The sequence below is a fragment of the Panthera leo genome, chromosome A1, assembly GCF_018350215.1.
Source record: "Panthera leo isolate Ple1 chromosome A1, P.leo_Ple1_pat1.1, whole genome shotgun sequence".
Lineage (NCBI taxonomy): Eukaryota > Metazoa > Chordata > Mammalia > Carnivora > Felidae > Panthera > Panthera leo.
The window spans coordinates 123,560,315-123,581,972 of record NC_056679.1 but is presented as its reverse complement, the minus strand read 5'-3'; the positions used below and the strand labels follow the sequence as shown (position 1 = coordinate 123,581,972).

Genomic DNA, 21,658 nt, shown 5'->3' with positions numbered 1-21,658 from the left:
AAAGAGTTAGTTTATATGCTGGAGGAGGATCAGTTTGTGACCTACGGAGACTGTGGAGTCCTACAATAGAACTAATGTTTCCCATCACCTGAGTGTGCAAGCTAGTGCCCAAATGTTTTTTAGATATTAACTCATTTAATCCTCACAACAACCATCACAATAGGTAGTTCATTATACCCTTTTTACAAATGAGGAGACTGAGGCACAGGTAAGTGAACTAACTAGCTCCAGATCACACTGATAGTAACTGGGCCAAGAACCACTTAAATTTCCGAAATGTAACCATTATTCCTTTGAAAATGTCAAACAGTAGCATCAGGATTAGGGCCAAAGGGCCCTCACCCATCACTTGGACCCAGGTCACCATCATCTTTCACCTACATCACTGTGGTAATCTCCAAACTAGGCTCTCCCCTTCTTACTCTTCTATAATCCATTCTCCTCCATAACTTTAAGAATAATCGTCAATTTTTTTTTTTTTTTTTAAATTGTAACTCCAGTATAGTTAACATACAGGGTTATTTTAGTTTCAGGTGTACAGTATAGTGATTCAACAGCTCTATGTATTAGTGCTCATTGTGGCAAGTGCACTCCTTAATCCCCATCACCTATTTAACCCATTCCCTGACCCACCTGCCTTCTGGTAACCATCAATTTGTTCTCTATAGTTAAGAATGTGTATTGTGGTTTGTGTCTTTTTCTCTTCTTTTTTGTTCCTTAAATTTGACATGAGTGAAATCGCATGCTGTCTTTCTCTGACTTCGTTCACTTAGCATAATACCCCCTAGTTCCATCCATGTTGTCACAAATGACAAGATTTCATTCTTTTATGGCTGAGTAGTACTCTGTTGCGTGTGTGTATACATGTGTATACATACACATGACCTACAAATTTCTAAATGATCTGTACCTTACAACTCTCCAACCTCCTTTTCTCCTGTCCCATTTCTCACAGTGCTCCAGCCACACCAGGCTCCTTTTGAATCCAACTGGCCTTTTCAACATTTGCACATGCTCTTCTCTGCTGTAAAGTACTGCTTCTGTTCTTTACCAAACAGAACTTATCCTGCATCATTGCTGTCTCCACAGACCACCCTACTGACTACCTCACTGACCACTCGTCCTGAAGTATATCTCCCCTTCCAATTGTTCTTACGACACAATATTTTCCTCAGCATGTAACATCTGCTTTTTGATTTCTCCCACTAGACTATATGCTGCACCATGACGGTGTCACTCATGAATGTATACTGAATACAATGCCTGGCACATACAGGCGTTTAATAAATGTCTGCCAAATGAATCATTGAGAATGAGGGAAGTGAGAACAAGGAGTCAAATAAAACCGCAGCTTCTTATGGAAGTCGAGAAAGATAATTAAGGGTGGCAAGGAAGGACATGGTCACAGGTCCCACAACCACCTACACATTCAAAGACTGACTAGGATGTATGGGACTCAGAGGCTATAGTTGATTCTAGAGAATGGATACACAACAGGATTAGCAAGGAAAAAAGACATCACATAGACTCTGGCAGAATCTACACAGGCTTCCCATACATGTTGTGCAGTCTTTCTACCCACAGAAGCCCAGTTGAGACTCAGAGTCCAAAAGTATTTTTCTGGAGGTTGCTCATGTAGGCACAAAAATCAAAACTGTAACTATCAAAATTCCAGACTCCCAGAAGAAAAGCAAGCATTCAGTGCCCCAAGCAGGCAAAACAGTGTTACCTCAAAAACATGCAACTTTTCAAAAGCCAAGCTCCCAGGCTCCAGCCAGGAGCCAACTCTGCAGGCAGGCTCTCCTAAAGATAGCAACCTGGGGGCTGCAATGTTAACCCTCCATACACACAAAGCCTAATTTTTAGGTAATGAATACAAACTCAAAGGCTGGGACACCAAATCAGTATTCTTTACAGATATGATGAAGAAACAAGGCTAAGAGGTTGAGGAATGAGATATTTTAGGATGGGAAGATCCTCGCTGATTTGCAGACAAAACATATAACCAACAGAGAGACTAAGAATAATATTAGTATGAGGGGTGCTTGGCTCACTCAGTGGGTAGAACATGCAACTCTTGAATTCAAGCCTCAGGGGCATGGAGACTATTTAAAGTGTGTGTGTGTGTGTGTGTGTGTGTGTGTGTGTGTGTGTGTGTGTAATATTAGCATCAGAGAGAACCCAACAAAGAACTAAACAAGATTATCAGGAACAAGTTGGGAAGGCTTTTTGGCTTTCCTCAGCAATGAATGCTTAGGATCTTGAGATGAACAGATAAAGTCGATAGTGGGCATCTTTTGCTTTCAGGTGACCATGAGATCTTAGAATGAAACAGACTGTCTCATTGAATCACTGTCCAAAAATGCTTACATAAAGGCAAACGGCACTAGAAGAGAGGCCATGGACAAGGAAAACGGAGAGGCTGAGGAATTAGAAGTCAGAATCTAATCCTAATTCATTGTGAATAAGTGAAAGGTAAGGAGGGTGATTAAGAAAGAGAATGTCAGAATTTATGTATGTATGTATGTATGTATATTTTGAGAAAGTGCATGCATGCATGAGCAGGCGGGAGGTGGGGGCAGAGAAAGAGGGAGAGAGAATATAAAACAGGCTTTGCACTGTCAGTAGAGTCTGACACGGCTCAATCTCACAATACGATCATGACTTGAGCCAAAGTCAGGAGTAGGATGCCTAACTGAATGAGCCACCCAGGTGTCCCAACAATTTCAGGATTTAAAATTTGAGATGTAATTGTTGCAATAAGTAAACCTAATGCTGGTAGACAACAAAATAGACATGGGTATCACAGAAGATAGGTTCAGAAACAGGATGATCAATATGTTGTTTTATCAGTGTGGACGCAGGAAAAGGATGGAGAAGACTAGGCCAGTGCTATTGTGCCATGGTTGGTGGGAAAGCAGCAAAGTGCCGGACCTTAAATACAGGGCCCTAGAGATACACGGTGGCAGAAAGGAGGCAGAAGGGAGGGAGGGGATCGTATGAGAAAATGGCATTCTCTTCAGGTAAGAAGTTGTTGAATCCTGGTAGTGGTATAGGAATATTTCAACCTCTTCTCAAGGTACATCAATTCTTACATTCACAAGTAGAACAGTCTTAATTAGAGAAGATTAGCTGGAAGGAAAGGAAACATTAAAGGAAAGCAGATTTCTATTAAAAACTTTTTTCCAGGGGCGCCTGGGTGGCTCAGTCGGTTGAACTTCCAACTTCAGCCCAGGTCACAATCTCAAGGTTGTGAGGCTGAACCCCACATGAGACTCTGTGCTGGCAGCTCAGAGCCTGGAGCCTGCTTTGGATTCTGTGTCTCCTCCTCTCTCTGTCCCTCCCCCACTCATGCTCTGTCTCTGTCTCTCAATAGTAAATAAATGTTTAAAAAAAATTTTTTAAGCATTTTTTTCCATTAAAAATTTTTTAGGGTCTCCTGAGTGGCTCAGTTGAGGGTACAAGTTTGGCTCGGGTCATGATCTCTCAGTTTGTGCTTTGAGCCCACTGGGCTCACTGCTATGAGCACAGAGCATGCTTCAGATCCTCTGTCCCCCTCTCTCTGCCCCTCCCGTTTGAGCTCTCTCATAAATAAAACATTGAAAAAAACTGGGTGGGGGGGGGGGCACCTGGGTGGCTCAGTCGGTTGACGGTCCGACTTCAGCTCAGGTCATGATCTTAAGTGATCTTATTTTTTTAAGGGCTCCTGGGTGGCTCAGTTGAGCATACAAGTTTGGCTTGGGTCATGATCTCGAGGTTCATGAGTTTAAGCCCCACACCCGGGTCAGTGCAAAGCCTGCTTAAGATCTTCTGTCCTCCTCTCTCTCTGCCTCTTCCCCGCTTGTGCTCTTTCTCAAAAATAAATAAATCTTCAAAAAAATTTTTTCAACTGAACATTATGTGATAAGCACTGAACTAAGAGCTTTATTATATTTTTGTTTAGTCCTGACAAAAATCCTAAGGGGAGACGGATAATTTATTTCCAATTTATAGATGAGGAAATTGAGGCTAAGAAGCTAAATTTTCTGAGGTCACTCAGCTAGTGAGGAAAAATGAAAAGACCATTCAAAAATAATCTGAGCAGTATACAGGCATAAGGATAGATGTATAGATCTATGGAACAGTATTGAGAATTCAGAAATAAACCCACCCATCTATGGTAAGCTGCTTTTTAATAAGTGTGCCAAGACCATCAATAGATAAAGAGCAGTCTTTTCAAGAAATGATGCTGGGACAAATGGTTATCCATATGCAAAAGAATTAATTTGGACCTTGATCTTATGCCATATTCAAAAAATTAAGTGCATCATAAAGCTAAAAGTAAAAACACTGGTTCTTCAAAGGACACCATCAAGGAAGTAAAAAGTCAACCCATGTAATGCAACAAATTATTTGAAAATCCTAATAAAGGACTTGTATTTAGAATATATAAAGAAATGTTACAAGTCAATGGTAAAAGAGAACCCAATTAAAAAATGAGCAAACTAGGAATAGAAGGAAATTACCTCAACATCGTAAAGGACATAGATGAAAATCCCACAGCTAACATCATACCGATGTTGGTGAAAAACAAAGCTCTCACTCTTAGATCAAGAATGAGCAAGGATACCCACTCTAACCACTTTTATTCAGCATAGTACTGGAAGTACTAGCTAGAACAACTATGCAAAAAAGAGAAATAAAAGGCATTCAAATAAGAAAGGAAGAAGTAAAATTATCTCCATTTGCAGGTGACATATCATATGTAGAAACCCGTTACCTCTCTCCCTCTCTCCCTCTCTCTCTCTCTCACACACACACACACAGTTAGAACTAATATTCAGCAAATTTGTAGGATTAAAAAAATTAACATCTAAAAATCAGTTGCATTTTTACATACTTAACAAAGAACAGTCAAAAAAAATTTAAGAAAACAATTCCATTTGCAATGGCATAGAAAATAATGAATTATTTAGGAAGAACTTTAGCCAAGGAGGCAAAAGACTTGTGTACTAAAACACTGCTGAAATAAATTAAAGATGACACAAATAAAAGGAAAATAAATGCTTATGGATTGGAAGACTGAGTATTGTTCAAATGTCTATACTACCCAAAGCAATCTACAGATTTAATGCAATCCCTATAAAAGTCCCAAAGGTATTTTTTACAGAAATAGAAAAAACAATTCTAGGGGTTCCTGGGTGTCTCAGTTGGTTGAGTGTCTGACTCTTGATTTCTGCTCAGGTTGTGGGACCAAGTCCATGTCAGGCTTGTGCTGAGGGTGAGGCCTGCTTAAGATTCTCTCTCTCTCTCTCTCTCTCTCTCTCTCTCTCTCTCAGGTCATGATCTCATGGTTTGTGGGTTTGAGCCCCACATCAGGCACTTATAGTGCAGAGCCTGCCTAGGATTCTCTCTCTCCCTCACTCTAACCCTACCTGACTTGCACTCTCGCTCACTCTCTCTCAAAATAAAAAATTAAAAAAATTATCTGTCTTCCTCTGCCCTTCTACCCTCCTTGCACGCTCTCTCTCTAAAATAAAAAAATAATAGGGTCACCAGTCCGACTTCAGCTTAGGTAATGATCTCACAGTTCATGAGTTGGAGTCCCACATGGGGCTCTGTGCTGACAGCTGAGAGTCTAGAGCCTGCTTCCAATTCTGTGTCGTCTTCTCTCTCTGCCCGCCCCCCCATTCATGCTCTGTCTCTCTCAAAAATAAAAGCTAAAAAAATTTTTTTTAATAAAATAAAAAGTAATTTTAAAAAATAAAAATTAATAAAATTAAAAATTAAAAAAACAATTCTAAAATTTATAATGGAACAAATGACCCCAAAAGCCAAAACAATCTTGAGGAAAAAGAACAAAGCTGAAGGTCTCACACTTCCTGATTTCTAAACATTACAAAGCTACAGTAATCACAACAGCATGGTATTGGGATACCCAAGACAGACATATAAATCAACAGAACAGAATAGAGGGCACAGAAATAAATCCACACCTACATGGTCAAATGATATTCAAGAAGTGTGCCAAAACCAAACAATGGGGAAAGGATAGTCTCTTCAACAGAAGCTACTGGGAAAATTGGATATCCATATGCAAAAGAATGAAACTGCACTCCATCTTACATCATACATAATAACAATCAATTCAAAATGGATTTGGGGCGCCTGGGTGGCTCAGTCGGTTGAGCGTCCGAATTCAGCTCAGGTCATGATCTCACGGTCTGTGAGTTTGAGACCCGTGTCAGGCTCTGTGCTGAATCTCAGAGCCCAGAGCCTGCTTTGGATTCTGTGTCTCCCTCTCTCTCTGCCCCTCCCCTGCTCATGATCTGTCTCTCTCTGTCTCAAAAATAAATAAAACATTTAAAAAATTTTTTAAAAAATGGATTAAACACTTAAAGCAAGATCTAAAACTGTAAAGCTCCTATAAGAAATGTAAAGGGAAAGCTTCATAACACTGGTAATGGAAATGGTTTATTGGATAGGCCACTAAAAGCACAGGCAAGAAAAGCAGGTAACATCAAAGTAGAAAGTTTCTGCATGGCAAAGGAAACACTCAAAAGAGATAAAAGGCAACCTATGGTACAGGAGAAAATATTTGCAAGCCATGTGTCTGAAAAGGGGTTAATATCCAAAATAAGTACTCCTACAACTCAATAACAAAAAACAAACAAACAAACAAAAAAAAAAAAACAAAAAACCCAACAACAAATAACCCTAAATTATCTGATTTTAAAAATGAGCAAAGGACTATGAATAGACATTTCTCCAAAGAAGATGTAAAATGACCAGTAAGTATATGAAAAGATGACCGACACTGCTAACCATAAGGGAAATGTAAATCAAAACCATAATGAGGTATCACTTCACACCCGTTAGGATGGCTATTTAGAAAATAATGACTGTTAGCAAGGATGTTGGAAGTGCAAACTTTGCACACTGATGGTAGGAAGGTAAAATGGTGCAGTTGCTATGGAAAACAGTATGGAGGTTCCTTAAAAAATTAAAAATAGAAATACCATATGATCTACCATCATTCCCACTTCTGGATATTTATCCAGAAGAACTGGAATCACAATCTTAAAGACATATTTATACTTTCATGTTTCCTGCAGCATTATTCACAACAGCCAAGTAGAAACAACCTAAATGTTCAATGACAGATGAATGCATAAAGAAAAGGTGGTAAATGCATATCATGGAATATTTTTCAACTTTTAAGAAGAAGGGAATTCTGCAATATGTGACAACATGAATAATCATAGAGGACATTATGTTAAGTGAAATAAGCCAATCACAGGACAAATACTGCATGATTCCACATACATGAGGTATCTAAAGTAGTCAAACTCACAGAAACAAAATAGAGTGGTGGTTGTCAGGAGCCGGAAAGGAGGAGAAATGCGGAGCTGCTATTCAGTGGTATAAAGTTTCAACCACATAACATAAAAAAATTCTAGAGATCTGCTATACAACACTAATACCATATGTGTGTACTTAAAATTTATTAAGAAGGTAGATCTCACATGTGTTTTTCACCACAATAAAAAAAAAACAAAGGATATGAATAGGCTTTTTTCCCCACAGAAGATACACAAGTGGCTAAAACTCATGGAAAGATGTTTAAGAGTGTTAATAATTAGAGAAATGCAAATGAAAACCCTAACAAGGTACTTCCTCACCACTACTAATATAACTAAAAAGGCAGACAATATCAAGTGTTGGTAAGAATTTGGAGAAAATGGACCCCTCATACATTGCTGGAGGAATATAAAATTGTGCAACCACTTTGGCAAACAGTTCCTCAAAAAGTTAATCAAAGAGTCAATACATGGCCCAGCAGCAATTCCATTTCTAGCTATATACCCCAAAGAAATAAAAACCTATGTCCACAGAAAAAGCTGTACATCACCCAAAGAGCCAAAGCAATCTTGAGAAAGAAGCACAAAGCAGGAGATACCAAGCTACCAGATTTCAAATTATACTACAAAGCTATAACAGTCAAAACAGTATGGTACTGGCAAGAAAAAAGACACACAGAGATCAGTGAAATAGGACAGAGAGCCCACAAGTAAACCCACATTTAGGAGGTCAAGATGCACTTGGGGCTTCATTGGTTGAGCATCCAACTTCAGCTCAGGTCATGATCTCACAGTTCATGAGTTCGAGCCCCGTGTCGGGCTCTGTGCTGACAGTTCAGAGGCTGGAGCCTGCTTCGGATTCTATGTCTCCTTCACTCTCTGCCCCTCCCTCCCTCCCTCCCTTCATGTCTTTCTCTCTCTCAAAAATAAACCAACATTTAAAAAAAATGAGAAGATCAATTAATCTATGAGAAAGGAGACAAGAATATACCATGGGGAAAAGATAGTTTCAGGAAATGGTTTTGGGAAAACTAAATAGCTACATGCACAAGAATGAAAATGGACCACTATCTTACACCATATATAAAAACAAATTCAAAATGGATTAAAGACTTGAATGTAAGATCTGAAACCATAAAACTGCTAGGAAAAAAGACAGGAAATAAACTTTCTGCCATTGGTCTTAGCAATAATTTTTTGACCAGTCTCCTGAGGCAAGGGAAACAAAAGCTAAAATAAAAAATGAGATTACATCAAATGAAAAATCTTTTGGACAGTGAAAGAAACCAGTAACACAACAAAAAGGCAACCTACTGAATGGGAAAAGATATTTTCCAATCATACATCTGATAAGGGGTTAATATCGAAACTATCCAACCAACCATTATAAAATGGGCAGCAGGGGCACCTGGGTGGCTCAGTCTGTTGAGCATCCAACTTCAGCTCCAGTCATGATCTTGCAGTTTTTGAGTTCAAACCCTGTGTTGGGCTCTTGGACTGACAGCTCAGAGCCTGGAGTCTGCTTCAGATTCTGCGTCTCCCTCTCTCTCTGCCTCTCCCCAACTTGTGCTCTCTCTCTCAAAAATAAATCAACATTAAAAAAACTGTAAAGAAATAAATGTTACAGGAATGTATTCTGCAGAATACGGGAGAATTATGTTATAGTCTAGAATGCAATTCTAAAATACAATCTAGAATGCACAATGTCTGGAACAAATCAGATGCTTCCTAAGCGGTTCACACATATATGCCTCTAAGCTGAAACAGAAACAGCAGATATGGTAATAATACAGAAATGTGGGCCATAATGCTGAGGAACACTGAGCATCTGTCAGTCTCTCCAAAGTACTAGGAAACACTGCTCCTGAAGGATACAACTTTAACATCCACACTTGCCACATGGGAAGAAAATAAATTCAGCCACTCCATCCATTCATTTCAAACCCACATAGCTAAACAAACTTAGAGAGTGGAGCCTGCCTCTCAACAGGGCACCTAACTTCCAACAGGGCAACCGAACTTGCTACTTGCTGAAAGCTTTTGTTAACTGCAGACCCTTGGTGGCTTTTCTCATAAATTCTAAGAAATATGTGACAAGGCAGCCCTCAACAGCTGCTCTGTTTTGATCTGCACCCTGTGATTTGACATTCAAGTAGCTGCATTACATATCATGTCCTTCAGCCTTCCCCTTTGTTGTTCTTCAATAGGACCAGCTTTGCTTTCCATTTAGGACAAAGGGTTATTTCACCACAGTCTAAAGATACTAATTGCTGCCCTCTTTGTTGTCTGTGTGGTAGGGAAAGAAAAGACACGATAGATCTTCCCTATTTAACAGAGGAGCCTGAGGTTATTTTAACATAGGATGCCCCACTGGACATTAAAAAGACCTTTCTGCAACCCGCAGCCTCATCATTTAAAATAATAAAAGTAACAATAATAAGCACAGAGATGTACTAGCTTTATCTTTCATGTGGTTGGGAAAAATTCACTGTGTACAGTGAGCCTACTTCAAATTCACCTCTTTGCCAATCACCTTGAGATAACTACTTCAGGAGAATTTAACTATCCTTATCTAAACATTTGTAGGATTCCCTCCCCACCAGAAAACACTGCTCCCCAAACAAGGACATATCAATTGAACTGATATTTTGAGAAATCTCACTTAGGGAATGGATTTGCGCAACATTAAAAGAAAAAGACATTTTCACTTGTGAACACAAGCAGCACATGAGCATTGCTTTCCAAAAGGCATCCCTCACCATCTAACTGAAAATACTCCCCATTCACTCTCCAGGGCAGCACACTCAAATTGCTGCACAGACTTACTACGAGAGAGAGAGAGAGAGAGAGAGAGAGAGAGAGACACACACACACACACACACACACACACAAAGCAAGAGCTGGGGACAGGCAGAGAGGGAGGGAAAGAGAGAATCCCAAGCAGACTCCGTGCTGTCAGCGGAGAGCCCAACACAGGGGCTCCTATGACCTGAGCCCAAATCGAGAGTCAGATGCTTAACCGACTGAGCCACCCAAGCACCCCTGATATCATTTACATTTTGTTCACTGTTTTACTTTCAGCCTCTCCCCTCCCCATTCTGTGCAAGCAGAGGCCTTGTGTATCCTATCCACTGCTGCAAACCTAGAGCAGTGCCCAGTACTTAGTAGGCACTTGTTAAATAATGGCTGTGAAACGGCAGAGAGAGACAACTACAGTATTTAGGTACAGTGATATTCTAGTAACAGATCTTTTTTTAAAGATCCTTTATTGGTTTGTTTTGGATCTACTAATTAATTTAAAATGCATGTTCACACCAAGAATGGAAGGTGGAAAGAAAACTGAACATTTAAACAACCTATCAGTCACTGCTAAGGTACAAACCCACCCATTTTTTTCCCCTCACTCTTCAGCTCAGCTTCCTTTATGAGACCATCTCTTCACTCTGAAGAGTGAACCAAATTTGCCCTCTCCCGACAATTTAAACTTGTTTATTCAGCACCAGTGCTCTCTGTGAGAAACTAAGTCAACTGTCACTTTCTCATGTCATCACCTCCTAAGAGGTGGCTGGTTCACAGAAATCAGATACAGTCTGTGGTCATCACACTCCAAATGGCTTCACACTTCTCTTAGCGTTGAAGCCTTGCTTCTTTTTCCCTAGCTCAATTTGCGCCTCCTGGCACATGCTTGGGGTAGGGAACTCTGCCTGCCTTGCTAAACTACACCACAGAGCCTCCAAGTTTATCACAAAAAGGTCCAACCAGCTCTGACCCGCTGGGCTCCTCCATCTTTTGTGGACTCTATTCCCTCAGCTTTACTCTTCTTTCTAAGCAGTGGCCCAAGGGTGGACTCAAAGCTTTTTCTTGGTTCTCGCTTAGCATTCAACGAACATAGAAGAGCATAAGGATGAATGTCCAGGCTAGAATCACAGACTTGGGTTTAAATCCTAATTTTCTGCTTACTAGCTGTGTATCTTCCAGCAAGCACCTGATCCTCTCTAAAAATTCTCTCATTTGTAGAATTGGTAAAATAACTGTACCTCTTTCGTACGGTTGAAGTGATGGTTAAATGCTACAATAAACAAAAGTGCAACATAACAAGACCTAAGAAGTCACTGAATGCTGGCAATAACAAGGTCCTATGTGATCTGGCCCCATGACTTCTCCCACCTCATCTGCTGCTCTCCTTTTCACTCCTACTCCAGCTACACTGGTGTCCTTGCTGTTCCTCCACATGGCAGACCTGCTCATGCCTTAGGGCCCCTTCATCACTATTTTCTCTGGCTAGGATGCTACCCCCTCAGATGTCCACATGGCCAACTCCCCCATTTCCTAGAGTTCTTCGCCCAAATTTTTCCAGTGAACTTTATCTAACCAATGTATTAAATAACGCAATCTACCTGTGGCACTCCCCATGTGCCAGTCCCTGTATTGCTTGTCTCTCCGGGCACTTCCATCCCTATAAACTCCATGAAGACCGGGATATTTGTCTGTTCCGTTCACTGATATATAATCCAACTTCCAAAAGAACAGTTTCACTTATAAAGTTACAAAACTTTGCTCCCGGAGTACACAGGCCCTGTTCTACTCTATCCGCTCTTTCTAATGTCCACATATAATAGTGATCACCATTTTTCAGGACTAACCTGGGTTCCCTGTTTTCTAACTTCCAGGCCACATGCATATGAAAAATGCTATTTTTGAAACAGATTACACACAAATATAGTTCAAAATTCAAAAGATCATGACAGTGTATAGCAGGAAGACCCTCTCTCTCTTATCTCTGTCTCCCAGGATTTCTTCCCAAAGGCAATCAATGTTACCAGTTTCTTGTGTATCTTTCCAGAGAGATTCTATGCATATATAAAGATATATGTAGATATTCTCCTTTTTTTTACACAAGTGACAATATATTTGACATACTGCTCTGTACCTTGCTTTATTTAACACTGTATTTTCAAAATCCTTCTACATCAGTCCATAACCATCTACCTCATTCTTTTGTTTTTTTTTAAGTAGGCTCTACAACAAGGAGCCCAACTTGGGGCTTGAACTTACCATCCTGAGATCAAGACCCAGGCTGAGATCAAGAGTTGGATGCTTAACCAACTGAGTCAACCTGGTGCCCCCTGCGTCATTCTTTTTAACAGCTGCATAATATTTTGTGTTTTAGAAGTCCCTTATTGAAGACAATCAACGTTTTGCTTTTAACAAGGATATTGTGATAAACACCTTTTTATAAAGTAATTTTGCACTGATACAGACTAATTATCAAGGAGTGGAAATTCAGAGTTAAAGATTATGTACATTTTAAATCTTTACAGATCTTGCCAAATTGTCTTCCAAAATGGCTGTACCAATTTACACTCTCACCAAAAACGAGGTCTATTTCCCTAAATCCTCTTACCAGGGGGCGCCTGGGTGGCGCAGTCGGTTAAGCGTCCGACTTCAGCCAGGTCACGATCTCGCGGTCCGTGAGTTCGAGCCCCGCGTCAGGCTCTGGGCTGATGGCTCGGAGCCTGGAGCCTGTTTCCGATTCTGTGTCTCCCTCTCTCTCTGCCCCTCCCCCGTTCATGCTCTGTCTCTCTCTGTCCCAAAAATAAATAAAAAACGTTGAAAAAAATTAAAAAAAAAAAAATCCTCTTACCAAACGTTTGAACTTTTATCAATCAGATTATGTACAATATAGTATCTCATGATGGATTTAGCTTGCATTTTTCTTGTTATGAGTGAATCATGGAGGACTGTTCCCTCCTGACACCTTGGATCTACATGGGCAATTCTACCACCTAAAGGGAAAGGAGCAAAGAGAGCATCAGGCTATCACAGTCTGAAGAAAAGCTTTCAAGGCCCACTGAAGCAAGTCACTTAGTCTCCCGTATTTCAAAAGAGCTGGGGCCTGAAGTGGCCCCAAACAGAATGCTACTTTGCTTACTACTCTTTTACTTCTTCTCAATGTCCAATTCCTATCATATATGTAGGTATATCAGCAAAATTATGGCAGTTATTATTTTCCTCAGCCACATTGGATACCAGAAATTCACTTCTCTGACTTCAAGTATCCTAAACACTTTCCAATTTGGGCACTTAACTACATTAATAGAAAACAGTCTTAAGTAAATTTAATTTTTAGTGACCAATATAAATTTTAGTGACTTAAAATCAAAAGTGAGCTCAAGGATCTTGAGGTGCTAACAAAATAGTTCACATATCTGGTACCAACCCCAACCCACCTACTCTGTTTGCTAAACAAGGTATTGTTAGTAAATGCATTCCTCCTACCTCAATCACTGTCCAAGCCCTGGGGCAGGATGAGGGTTTTTCATTGAAGATGAAGTGCCAAACTGGAAAAAAACAAAACAAGGTAACTTTAGTTCTATTATATTAATACTCTCTTGAGGGTTCCAAAAACCACACCTGAAAATAAGCAGGGTCAAATCATGGTTAATCAACCTTCATTATAAAAGCCTGGGCTTAATTAGGTCCTACACTTTTTTTTTTTTTTTTTAAATGTTTGTTTATTCATCTTGAGAGAGAGGTGAGAGAGAATCTCGAGCAGGCTCCACATTGTCAGCACGGAGCCCAATGTGGGGCTTGAACCCATGAGCTGTGAGATCATGACTTAAGCCAAAACTAGAGTAGGACACTTAACTGACTGAGTCACCCATGTGCCCCTAGGTTCTACGTCTTTAAAGTATTTTAGATCTACCTAGTGCCTTTAAGGTGCATTGCACCCAGGTCTCAAATTAGAAAAGAGAAATTAATTTTAAAGACTCCTCATAAGAAAAATAAAAAGCCCTTAACTTGGACCATATTGTTCATACCACAAATACTGCATCTAAATGGCCTCCAGTCTTTTTCCCTACAATCCATTTTCCACACATCAGCCAGAATAATCTTTTAAAACAAAAGACAGATTTTCTGTCTTTTGATTAAGACCTCTTCAGTGGCTTCAGGTAAATAAAGTCTTTAGCATTTAATGTACCTTCAAGACACTGCATGACCTTGCTGTTGAAACAGTATCATGGTGATTATGGAACAGGGAGCCAGGCTGAGTTTGAATCCTTGTTCTACCCTTTACTATCTGTGGGACCTTGGCCGAATTAATTTTCCTCTTACTCCTCAATTTTCTTATCTATAAAATGAGGACAATAATAGAATCTATCTCATAGAGTTGTCGTGACGATTAAATACTATAATAATATTCATATGGATCATAACAGTACCAAACATACAAGTTTTGGGTCAGTATTAACGATTATCTCACTTTTTCTCTCCCTTACAACTCTGTGTTCCAGCCATTCCTTATCAGGTAGACCCTAGAATGTTACAAGAGCCTAATTTCAGACCTTCCAACATCCTATTCCTTTTTGTGGGGAATTGTCACCCAAATCCCTCTTCTCTTCTTTCAAGCCCCCCACCTTCTGTCTTAGCTTAACCATCACTTGCATGGGAAGCCTTTCCAGACCAGGTCAGTTAGCTCTACCATGGGCTCCATGATACCCAGATGGGGCTGCCAGATGTTATAAGGCCCAGTTAAATTTGAATCTCAGATAAACAATAATCTTTTAGTTTAAGTATGACCCACAAAATATCTGGATATCAGATAAATAACAATCTGTCAGTATAAATGTGTCCCATGCAATATTTGAAACAGACTCATGCTAAAATTTATCTGACACTTCATTTTAACTGGGTGTCCGGTATTTTGTCAAGCCTACACCCAGGAGATCCTCTATCACAATAATTTTTGAAATGTGACAAGTGGTTCTTTGTTTCTCCCACTAGAGTGCCAGCTCTGTGACGGAAGGACCCCGGAAACTTTTTTCTTTTCTTAATATCTACACCCAACTTGGGGCTCAACTTGAGATTAAGAATTGCATGCTCCACCAACTGAGCCAGCCAGGCACCCCAGGACTCATGAAGCCCTCATAACTGTCTTAGACCTGGCATCACAGGCAGTCCACAAATACCAAGAAATATATCACCCATCAGTACAAAGCTCAGGTACTGCCTGTTGGGAGTTAACTACAGACACTAGCCTCACATCCACAAGTGGATAAAATGACCCTTCTGCTTTTTCACAATATCTCCAGGGTGATATTGACTTCCCAATGAAGGCTTTAAGGTGACCCCCCTACTTCATGTTCAAAAAGGACTTTGAGTTTTCACTTATTTCACTTGACTCTCAAGCCAAGTATTAACAACCACATTTAACAAATGAGGAAACAGAGGCTCAGAGAATGTAAACAGCTAGCCCAGGATGACCAATAAATGGGAGCAACAATATTGACCCTAGAAGTTGACTTTGTGCTCCTTCCACTGTACCAAATGGACATCTGGGTTAATAAGAAGGCTCAGAATTCCTAGGTCCTTCCTCCTCATCCAGAAAGCTTCTCAAGTAAAAAGTCTGACATCTGAGCCCTCTCCACAGATTTAACTGCTCCTCCCATAATGGTCCCCCAGCAAAAGCTTGAGAGAAGACAACAAGTCCTAGCACCTGTATCTTGAAAGACCGGTGATTCTTACCTCATCTCTCAAGTTACAAATGACACTGTTTAGGTCTATAACTAAAGACCTTGCTCAGTTACAGGGAAATAGGAGTAAAACTTACCAGAACCCAAAATCTGTCTCTTTTCTCTTTCCTGCATCTCTACGAGTCAACACCCCCACATGCAACTAAATTTCCAGGGACAGGGATTTAAATTTGATTATACACATTTCTCTGCTTTCTTCTGACATGAGGTGGGAATGGCTCAACCTGCTCTTGCCTTACCTAGCAACCTCACTTCTTGGAGTTCTTCTGGAAAGTTCATCAAACTGAGGGTTGTGGGTTTTCTGCCACTGAGAAATGCCTACAACGCTGACTAGATGCTACTTGTGCCCCTTTTCCTCAGGATACGAGCCCCTTAGGAAGGTTCTCTCAGGCAGAAGACTCCAGCTTCTACCAGGACAGGAAGCTAGGAACCAAACCAGCAGTGCCCTGAGGAAACTGCCACATCCAGTCCAGTCTTTCCTGCCTGGGCACTCCGCTTCTGGTTCCAGCTTTATTTTTTTGAGCTTCTGAAGGAGCAAAAACGGAGAGCAGGGAATAATCAAGGAGGATTGAGCTGCCCCGGGGAGCGGGTTAGAAGCTAATGACCTAAAACAGAAAAGGCCGTGAGCAATTCGATCAAGCTAGCAAAGCAACCCTCCAACCATGTTATGTTCGTAACAGCTCCAGTTTACTTGGTTTGGGGTGGCAAGGGCGGGGCAAATGTTATAGGACTGCAAATCCGCAGTCGGACGTTCGCGGGGCCATTTTTCTGGTTGATTTCAGCACTATTGCCTGCCTGGCTGGCTGGAGTAGCTCCCAGATACGTAGCGCAGAGGAACTTGCGGAGGCTCTGCTCCCCGAGAGGGGCGCAAAGAGGGCTACCCGGGTCCTGGGGTCCCGCCTAAAAAAATAATTACAAACGCAGTCGAATTAGAATTACTGCTTGTATGGGTTACTAAGAAAACTCCTGTGCTGACAGGATTCTAGTTGGAGGCTTCGTTTGGAGTTCGGAAGCTAACTTTTGCAAAATTACCAACCTGGATTAGAGGCTGCGTAGAAAGCGCTAGCACGTACGAGATTATCCGGACCAGGACTCGGCGACAGCCGCGGAATCTTTTTCCCGGGAGCAATTGAGCCCCTGGGCGGTACTCTGCGCTCTCTCGGCCAGGCCACCGCCCCGCCCCCACCCTTGGAGGCGCGCACGCTCAAGCTGCTAACCTGGGTTACCTGGGTAACGCAGGACGCGCGCGGAGCTAGCAACTCCCCGCTGCTGCGCTCGTACTCGAGTAGCTCCTCCTCTCCCTTGCGGGCTGCGCAAGCCGGACGCTGCCAGCCGCTCGCTCCGAAGCGGTTCTTTAGCCGGGAAAACTCGGCCTCGTGCCGCTCAGTAATCAGCCAGTGAGAAGCCGGGGGTGTGGTAGAGGGCAGAAGCCCGCCGGGTACTTAGGGCCTCGCCGCCGATTTCGCCAGCCTATTTCGCACTTTCTTGAGGGCCTCCGGTTCCCCGCAGGTGGGGAATCACCGAGCGGCCACCAGACTGCATAATGGTGACCCCCTGCCCCACGAATCTCGTGAGCCCCGCCGCCCGGGCTAGGAGGCGGGACGACCAGAACCTCCGCGCCCCGGTGAAGAAGAACAGGCGCCCACGTCTCCGGAGGAAGCAGCCGCTGCAGCCACTGAGCCCATGCACACTCCCCGGCGACTCCGGTGTTTGCGACGTGTTCGAGTCTCCCAGCTCCGGATCTGATGGTGCAGATAGTCCAGCAGCTTCCGCGGCGCTAGGTTGCAGCCCCCTACCTGCTCCTGCCCAGCAGTTGGAGCAGCTAGATCTACAGACCTTCCGTGACTACGGTCAGAGCTGCTACGTCTTCCGCAAGGCGAGGGAGAGCCACTTCCACCCGCGGGAGTCGCTGGCGCGGCAGCCACAAGTGAGGCGCTGGTAGAGCGAGCTCCCCACCGCCTCTCCTCTTGCTCTTTCTTCTGCTGTTTGCTCTCCGCAGCGCCCCCGCCTGCGCTCACGGAGGTTCTCAGTCCAAGCGGGAAGGGGCTTTGGAGGACCGGGCCACCGTCCTCATTTTACAAATGGAGAAGAGTGGGGCCTAGATGGCTTAAGTGACTTGTCCGAAGTTTCCATACTGGTTAGCGGGGACACGGTAGAATGCAGACGAGTCAAGAAAGTTTCTAGGCTCTAAGGACTCCTCCCGACCCCGGGCAAGCTATTTAACAATTCTGAGCTTGTTTCTTAATCTGAATAGTAGGGGCCCCTTCCTCTCACTGAATTGATCTGAGGATTACACAAGGTAATGTGTATACACACGCGGCCCGAGGGCCAGGTACGAATGTGAGCATTCCGGCCCCTTGCCCGTCCATTGCTCTCTGCGCAGCAGCGCTGCCCCGTTTTTCCCCAGTTACCAGCGCATTTAAGTTTCTCCTTTGTGCCTTCCTCCAGGGAAGCTCCCTAGGTTTTTTTTGGCTGGTCCCTGACGCAGACCTTCTTTGCGCTAGGCTCAGCCGGTCCTCCCCCCACCTCCCTCCCGGCAGGTAACGGCGGAATCCCGCTGTAAGCTGCTTAGCTGGCTGATCCCCGTGCATCGCCAATTCCGTCTCTCCTTCGAATCGCTGTGCCTGGCGGTGAACACTCTGGACCGCTTTCTTACCACCACCCCTGTGGCTGCAGACTGCTTCCAGCTACTGGGGGTCACGTCCCTGCTCATCGCTTGCAAACAGGTACTTGCACACGGGGTCTTATGGGACTGCCAAACTCTTGGCCACTCTCTGGTCACCACCCGGCTTTCCAAGTGCACACGACTTAGTGCTGGGCTTTCTGAATTAATTTTGTTATACATTTCCAAACGTATGCACCCCACAGCTTTAACTTGACAGTTTCCCCCCACCCCCAACCAACAGTCCTTTCACCCGGCCCCCAAAGAAATAGGCTGAAGTCAGTCCCAAGAGTAAGTCCCAACAGCTCTTGGTAGCCTTGTTATTCTAGTCTCCCGGGGGGAAAAGTCTTTAAAACTTCTCAAACCTTTTTTTAGCTGGACTACTGTCCAGTTAGAGAAACTACTCTGGAACTATACCCCAGGTGATTAAAGTGGAAGTAACGCAGAGGCGACGGCCCAGCTATCTCGCTGGAAGGGATGGGGAACAGAGGGAGTGCTGGTTTTCTCCGGAATTTCATACGGGGGTGGGCGTCCGGCCCTGAATGCTGCTTTGCGGGGTCTGAACGCCCCTGTATTAACAGGTGGAGGTGCACCCGCCACGCGTGAAGCAGCTCCTGGCCCTGTGCTGCGGTGCCTTCTCCCGGCAGCAACTCTGCAACCTCGAGTGCATCGTGCTGCACAAACTGCACTTCAGTCTCGGCGCACCAACCATCAGCTTCTTCTTGGAGCATTTCACTCACGCCCGCGTGGAGGCCGGGCAGGCTGAAGTCTCCGAAGCCCTGGAGGCACAAGCCTTGGCCCGCGGCGTGGCGGAACTGAGCCTGGCCGACTATGCCTTCACCAGCTATACTCCCTCCCTGCTGGCCATCTGTTGTCTGGTGCTGGCCGACCGTATGCTCCAGCTCCCGCGCCCGGTGGACTTGCGCCTAGGCGGGCACCCTGAGGCCGCACTGCAGGACTGCCTGAGCAAGCTGCAGCTACTGGTGGCCATAAATGAAACCTCCCTGACTCACATGCTGTCCTTCCAGATATGCGAGAAGTGCAGCCTGTCCCTGAAATTGAAATGAAAGAGACCTTTGGTTTCCTTTTTTATCCTAGCCCAGCTGCTGGACCTCTGCCATTGCTTTGAAGGAGTACAGTTTTGGCCCACAGAGGGGTTCAGGGCTCCTACTTGATCACGAGGTCATCCTGCAGGTTGCAAATAGTGTAGCATCTCCTTGTTTATTTATTTTCCTAAGAGCACATGAGAGATCCGAGTTTTTCCCCAATAAAAAGACTATCTGTGTTGGTTTGTCTGAATGCTAGGATTGCCCGTGTTATCTCAAGGGAAGGAAGGTGAAAGCAGTTGGGGAATAGAGGCTGTCCTTAACGATGGAAGGGTCCTGCCTCCCTTCAATCCACTCTGTAGTTAGCATACCTATGTGGGAACACCAGGTCTGAGGGTCCCTTATAGGCCTGTATCCTGTGACCCTCTTATAAGGCTGAGGACTGCTCATTCCCAGAGGTCCAAAGGGAAGGTGGGATGTGAACTTGAATAGAACCCACAGCAGGCATGCTGTCTGGAGGGGCTGGGGTGCAGAGGATGCCCAGCTGGCAAGCTTTGGTGACTATATATGCCCATGAACTAGAGTAAAGCAAGAGCTACCCTGGCAACTAACAGATGTTGGGAATGAAGGCATTGCAGGCAGTTGTGACCACTATAAATACGGCCATTTACCCTGCAGTCACTTGGTTCAACAGTTTACATATGTCTTACACCTGCTGCATGTGAGCCCAGAATAACAATGACATAGTAATCATGGCTATCATTCAGTGCTTAAATGGACCAGGCACTGTGTTCAGCATTCATTATTTTAATCCTCCAATACTATGAGGCCGAGTTGATTATCCCATTTTCCATAGAAGAACACTGGCCCACATAGTGGGTAAAGAATAGTAGAGGAACCAGGATGTGAAGGCAGTTGATTGGACTCCAGAGTCCCACCCTCAGCCACACTGCTCAACATCCCCCACTTAGAGGTTTGTGGATATGCTCAAAAATAAAACCCCTTCTTCCTGAGGTAGGAGTGAGACAAGTTATCTATTCAGTGTCTTCCATTCAATAGAAACTATATAGGGGAAAAGCAAACAGCTCAAAGCAGATTTGGAGAAACTACCTTGTACGTGTTTTCACAAGCATCCTCCCCATCCTCTCCAGCACTAGGAGCACTTACTCTGAGCTCTTCAGATCCCTTCTCTGCCTCCAGGAACTTTCTCAGTGATAGGGAAGTGGTGATCCCCAAGCTGTTTGAGGAAAAGCTGGTCTGTGATGCTGAAAAGGAAAATCATATCATCTGATTCAAGTCCCAAAATATCTAGAGCCCTCAGTCGGGCTATTGAGGGTGGAGGTAGGGCCACTGGCTCTTCTACAAAAGAGTGACTTTGGGGAGAAGTTGTTTTTACTCCATCACTCAGCCAACATTGATATGGGTGAGTTGGTGCCAGAATCACCTAGATTAGGAGTCACATATGCATGCTATTCCAGCTCTTTTTGCCACATTTTTGTGTACAATGGTTCTATTTTTATACTATGCTTTGGAACTCACTGATGAGAAATGAGTGTATTCAGCAAAATCTGGGATTGGTCTCCATGTGTAGAGATCTCCCCAAAACGCAATACTAAGAGCTCTCCTACTCCTCTTACAGATTGGGAAGTTGGATAGGGATGGAGGATGGACTGGCTAGTGACTAGGCTACTCAGGGACCAGAAGAGCCAGGACTAGGTTGTGGGAGGCTAGAGGTGTAGCTGAAAAGCTTCCTTAAAACAACAGCAATAATATTAACTTACAAGCACTAGTTGCATGACATAAATGATCTCATCTTCATAGCACCTCTTTGAAGTCAGTGTTATGCTTTTCCTTTAACAAAAAAGATTGTATTTTTTTAAAGGAATCTCCACACCCAACGTGAGTCTCAAATTCATAAGCCCAGGATTAAGAGTTGCATGCTCCAACTGACTGAGCCAGCCAAGTGCTTTTCCTAAAGATCTGGGGTTCACTGATCTGGTGGATCCTGGTTCCAATCCTCAGGCACTCTGACCCTAAAGCCAGAGCTCCTCTCCATCAGTGATACCACACCAACTC

The 21,658-nt window shown here is 43.4% G+C and overlaps 1 protein-coding gene and 1 long non-coding RNA gene across 3 annotated transcripts in view; one reads left to right on the top strand and one right to left on the bottom strand.

The window, feature by feature from the left end:
• The window catches only part of LOC122219976, a 41,076-nt gene extending 24,032 nt beyond the window's left edge, over positions 1–17,044 (bottom strand). For both annotated transcript variants that reach the window (XR_006202622.1, XR_006202621.1), the window contains exons 1-3: positions 16,911–17,044; positions 13,620–13,681; positions 12,985–13,126 (exon numbers count right to left, since the gene is read on the bottom strand). This is a non-coding gene — a long non-coding RNA (uncharacterized LOC122219976). The remainder of the gene's footprint in view (positions 1–12,984; positions 13,127–13,619; positions 13,682–16,910) is intronic.
• Positions 17,045–17,180: 136 nt separating this feature from the next.
• CCNO (cyclin O) lies at positions 17,181–19,821 on the top strand. Its single transcript, XM_042938899.1, has 3 exons — positions 17,181–17,801; positions 18,415–18,600; positions 19,118–19,821. Exons 1-3 carry the CDS (start codon positions 17,418–17,420, stop codon positions 19,601–19,603), a joined length of 1,056 nt encoding a protein of 351 aa, XP_042794833.1. The 5' UTR covers positions 17,181–17,417; the 3' UTR covers positions 19,604–19,821.
• The last annotated feature ends 1,837 nt before the right edge of the window (positions 19,822–21,658 follow it).

Coding starts and splice junctions, on each gene's coding strand:
- CCNO (XM_042938899.1), top strand. CDS start 17,418: ATGGTGACCCCCTGCCCCACGAATCTCGTGAGCCCCGCCGCCCGGGCT. Junction 17,802..18,414: donor CGCTGGCGCGGCAGCCACAA/GTGAGGCGCTGG, acceptor CCCTCCCGGCAG/GTAACGGCGGAATCCCGCTG. Junction 18,601..19,117: donor TGCTCATCGCTTGCAAACAG/GTACTTGCACAC, acceptor CTGTATTAACAG/GTGGAGGTGCACCCGCCACG.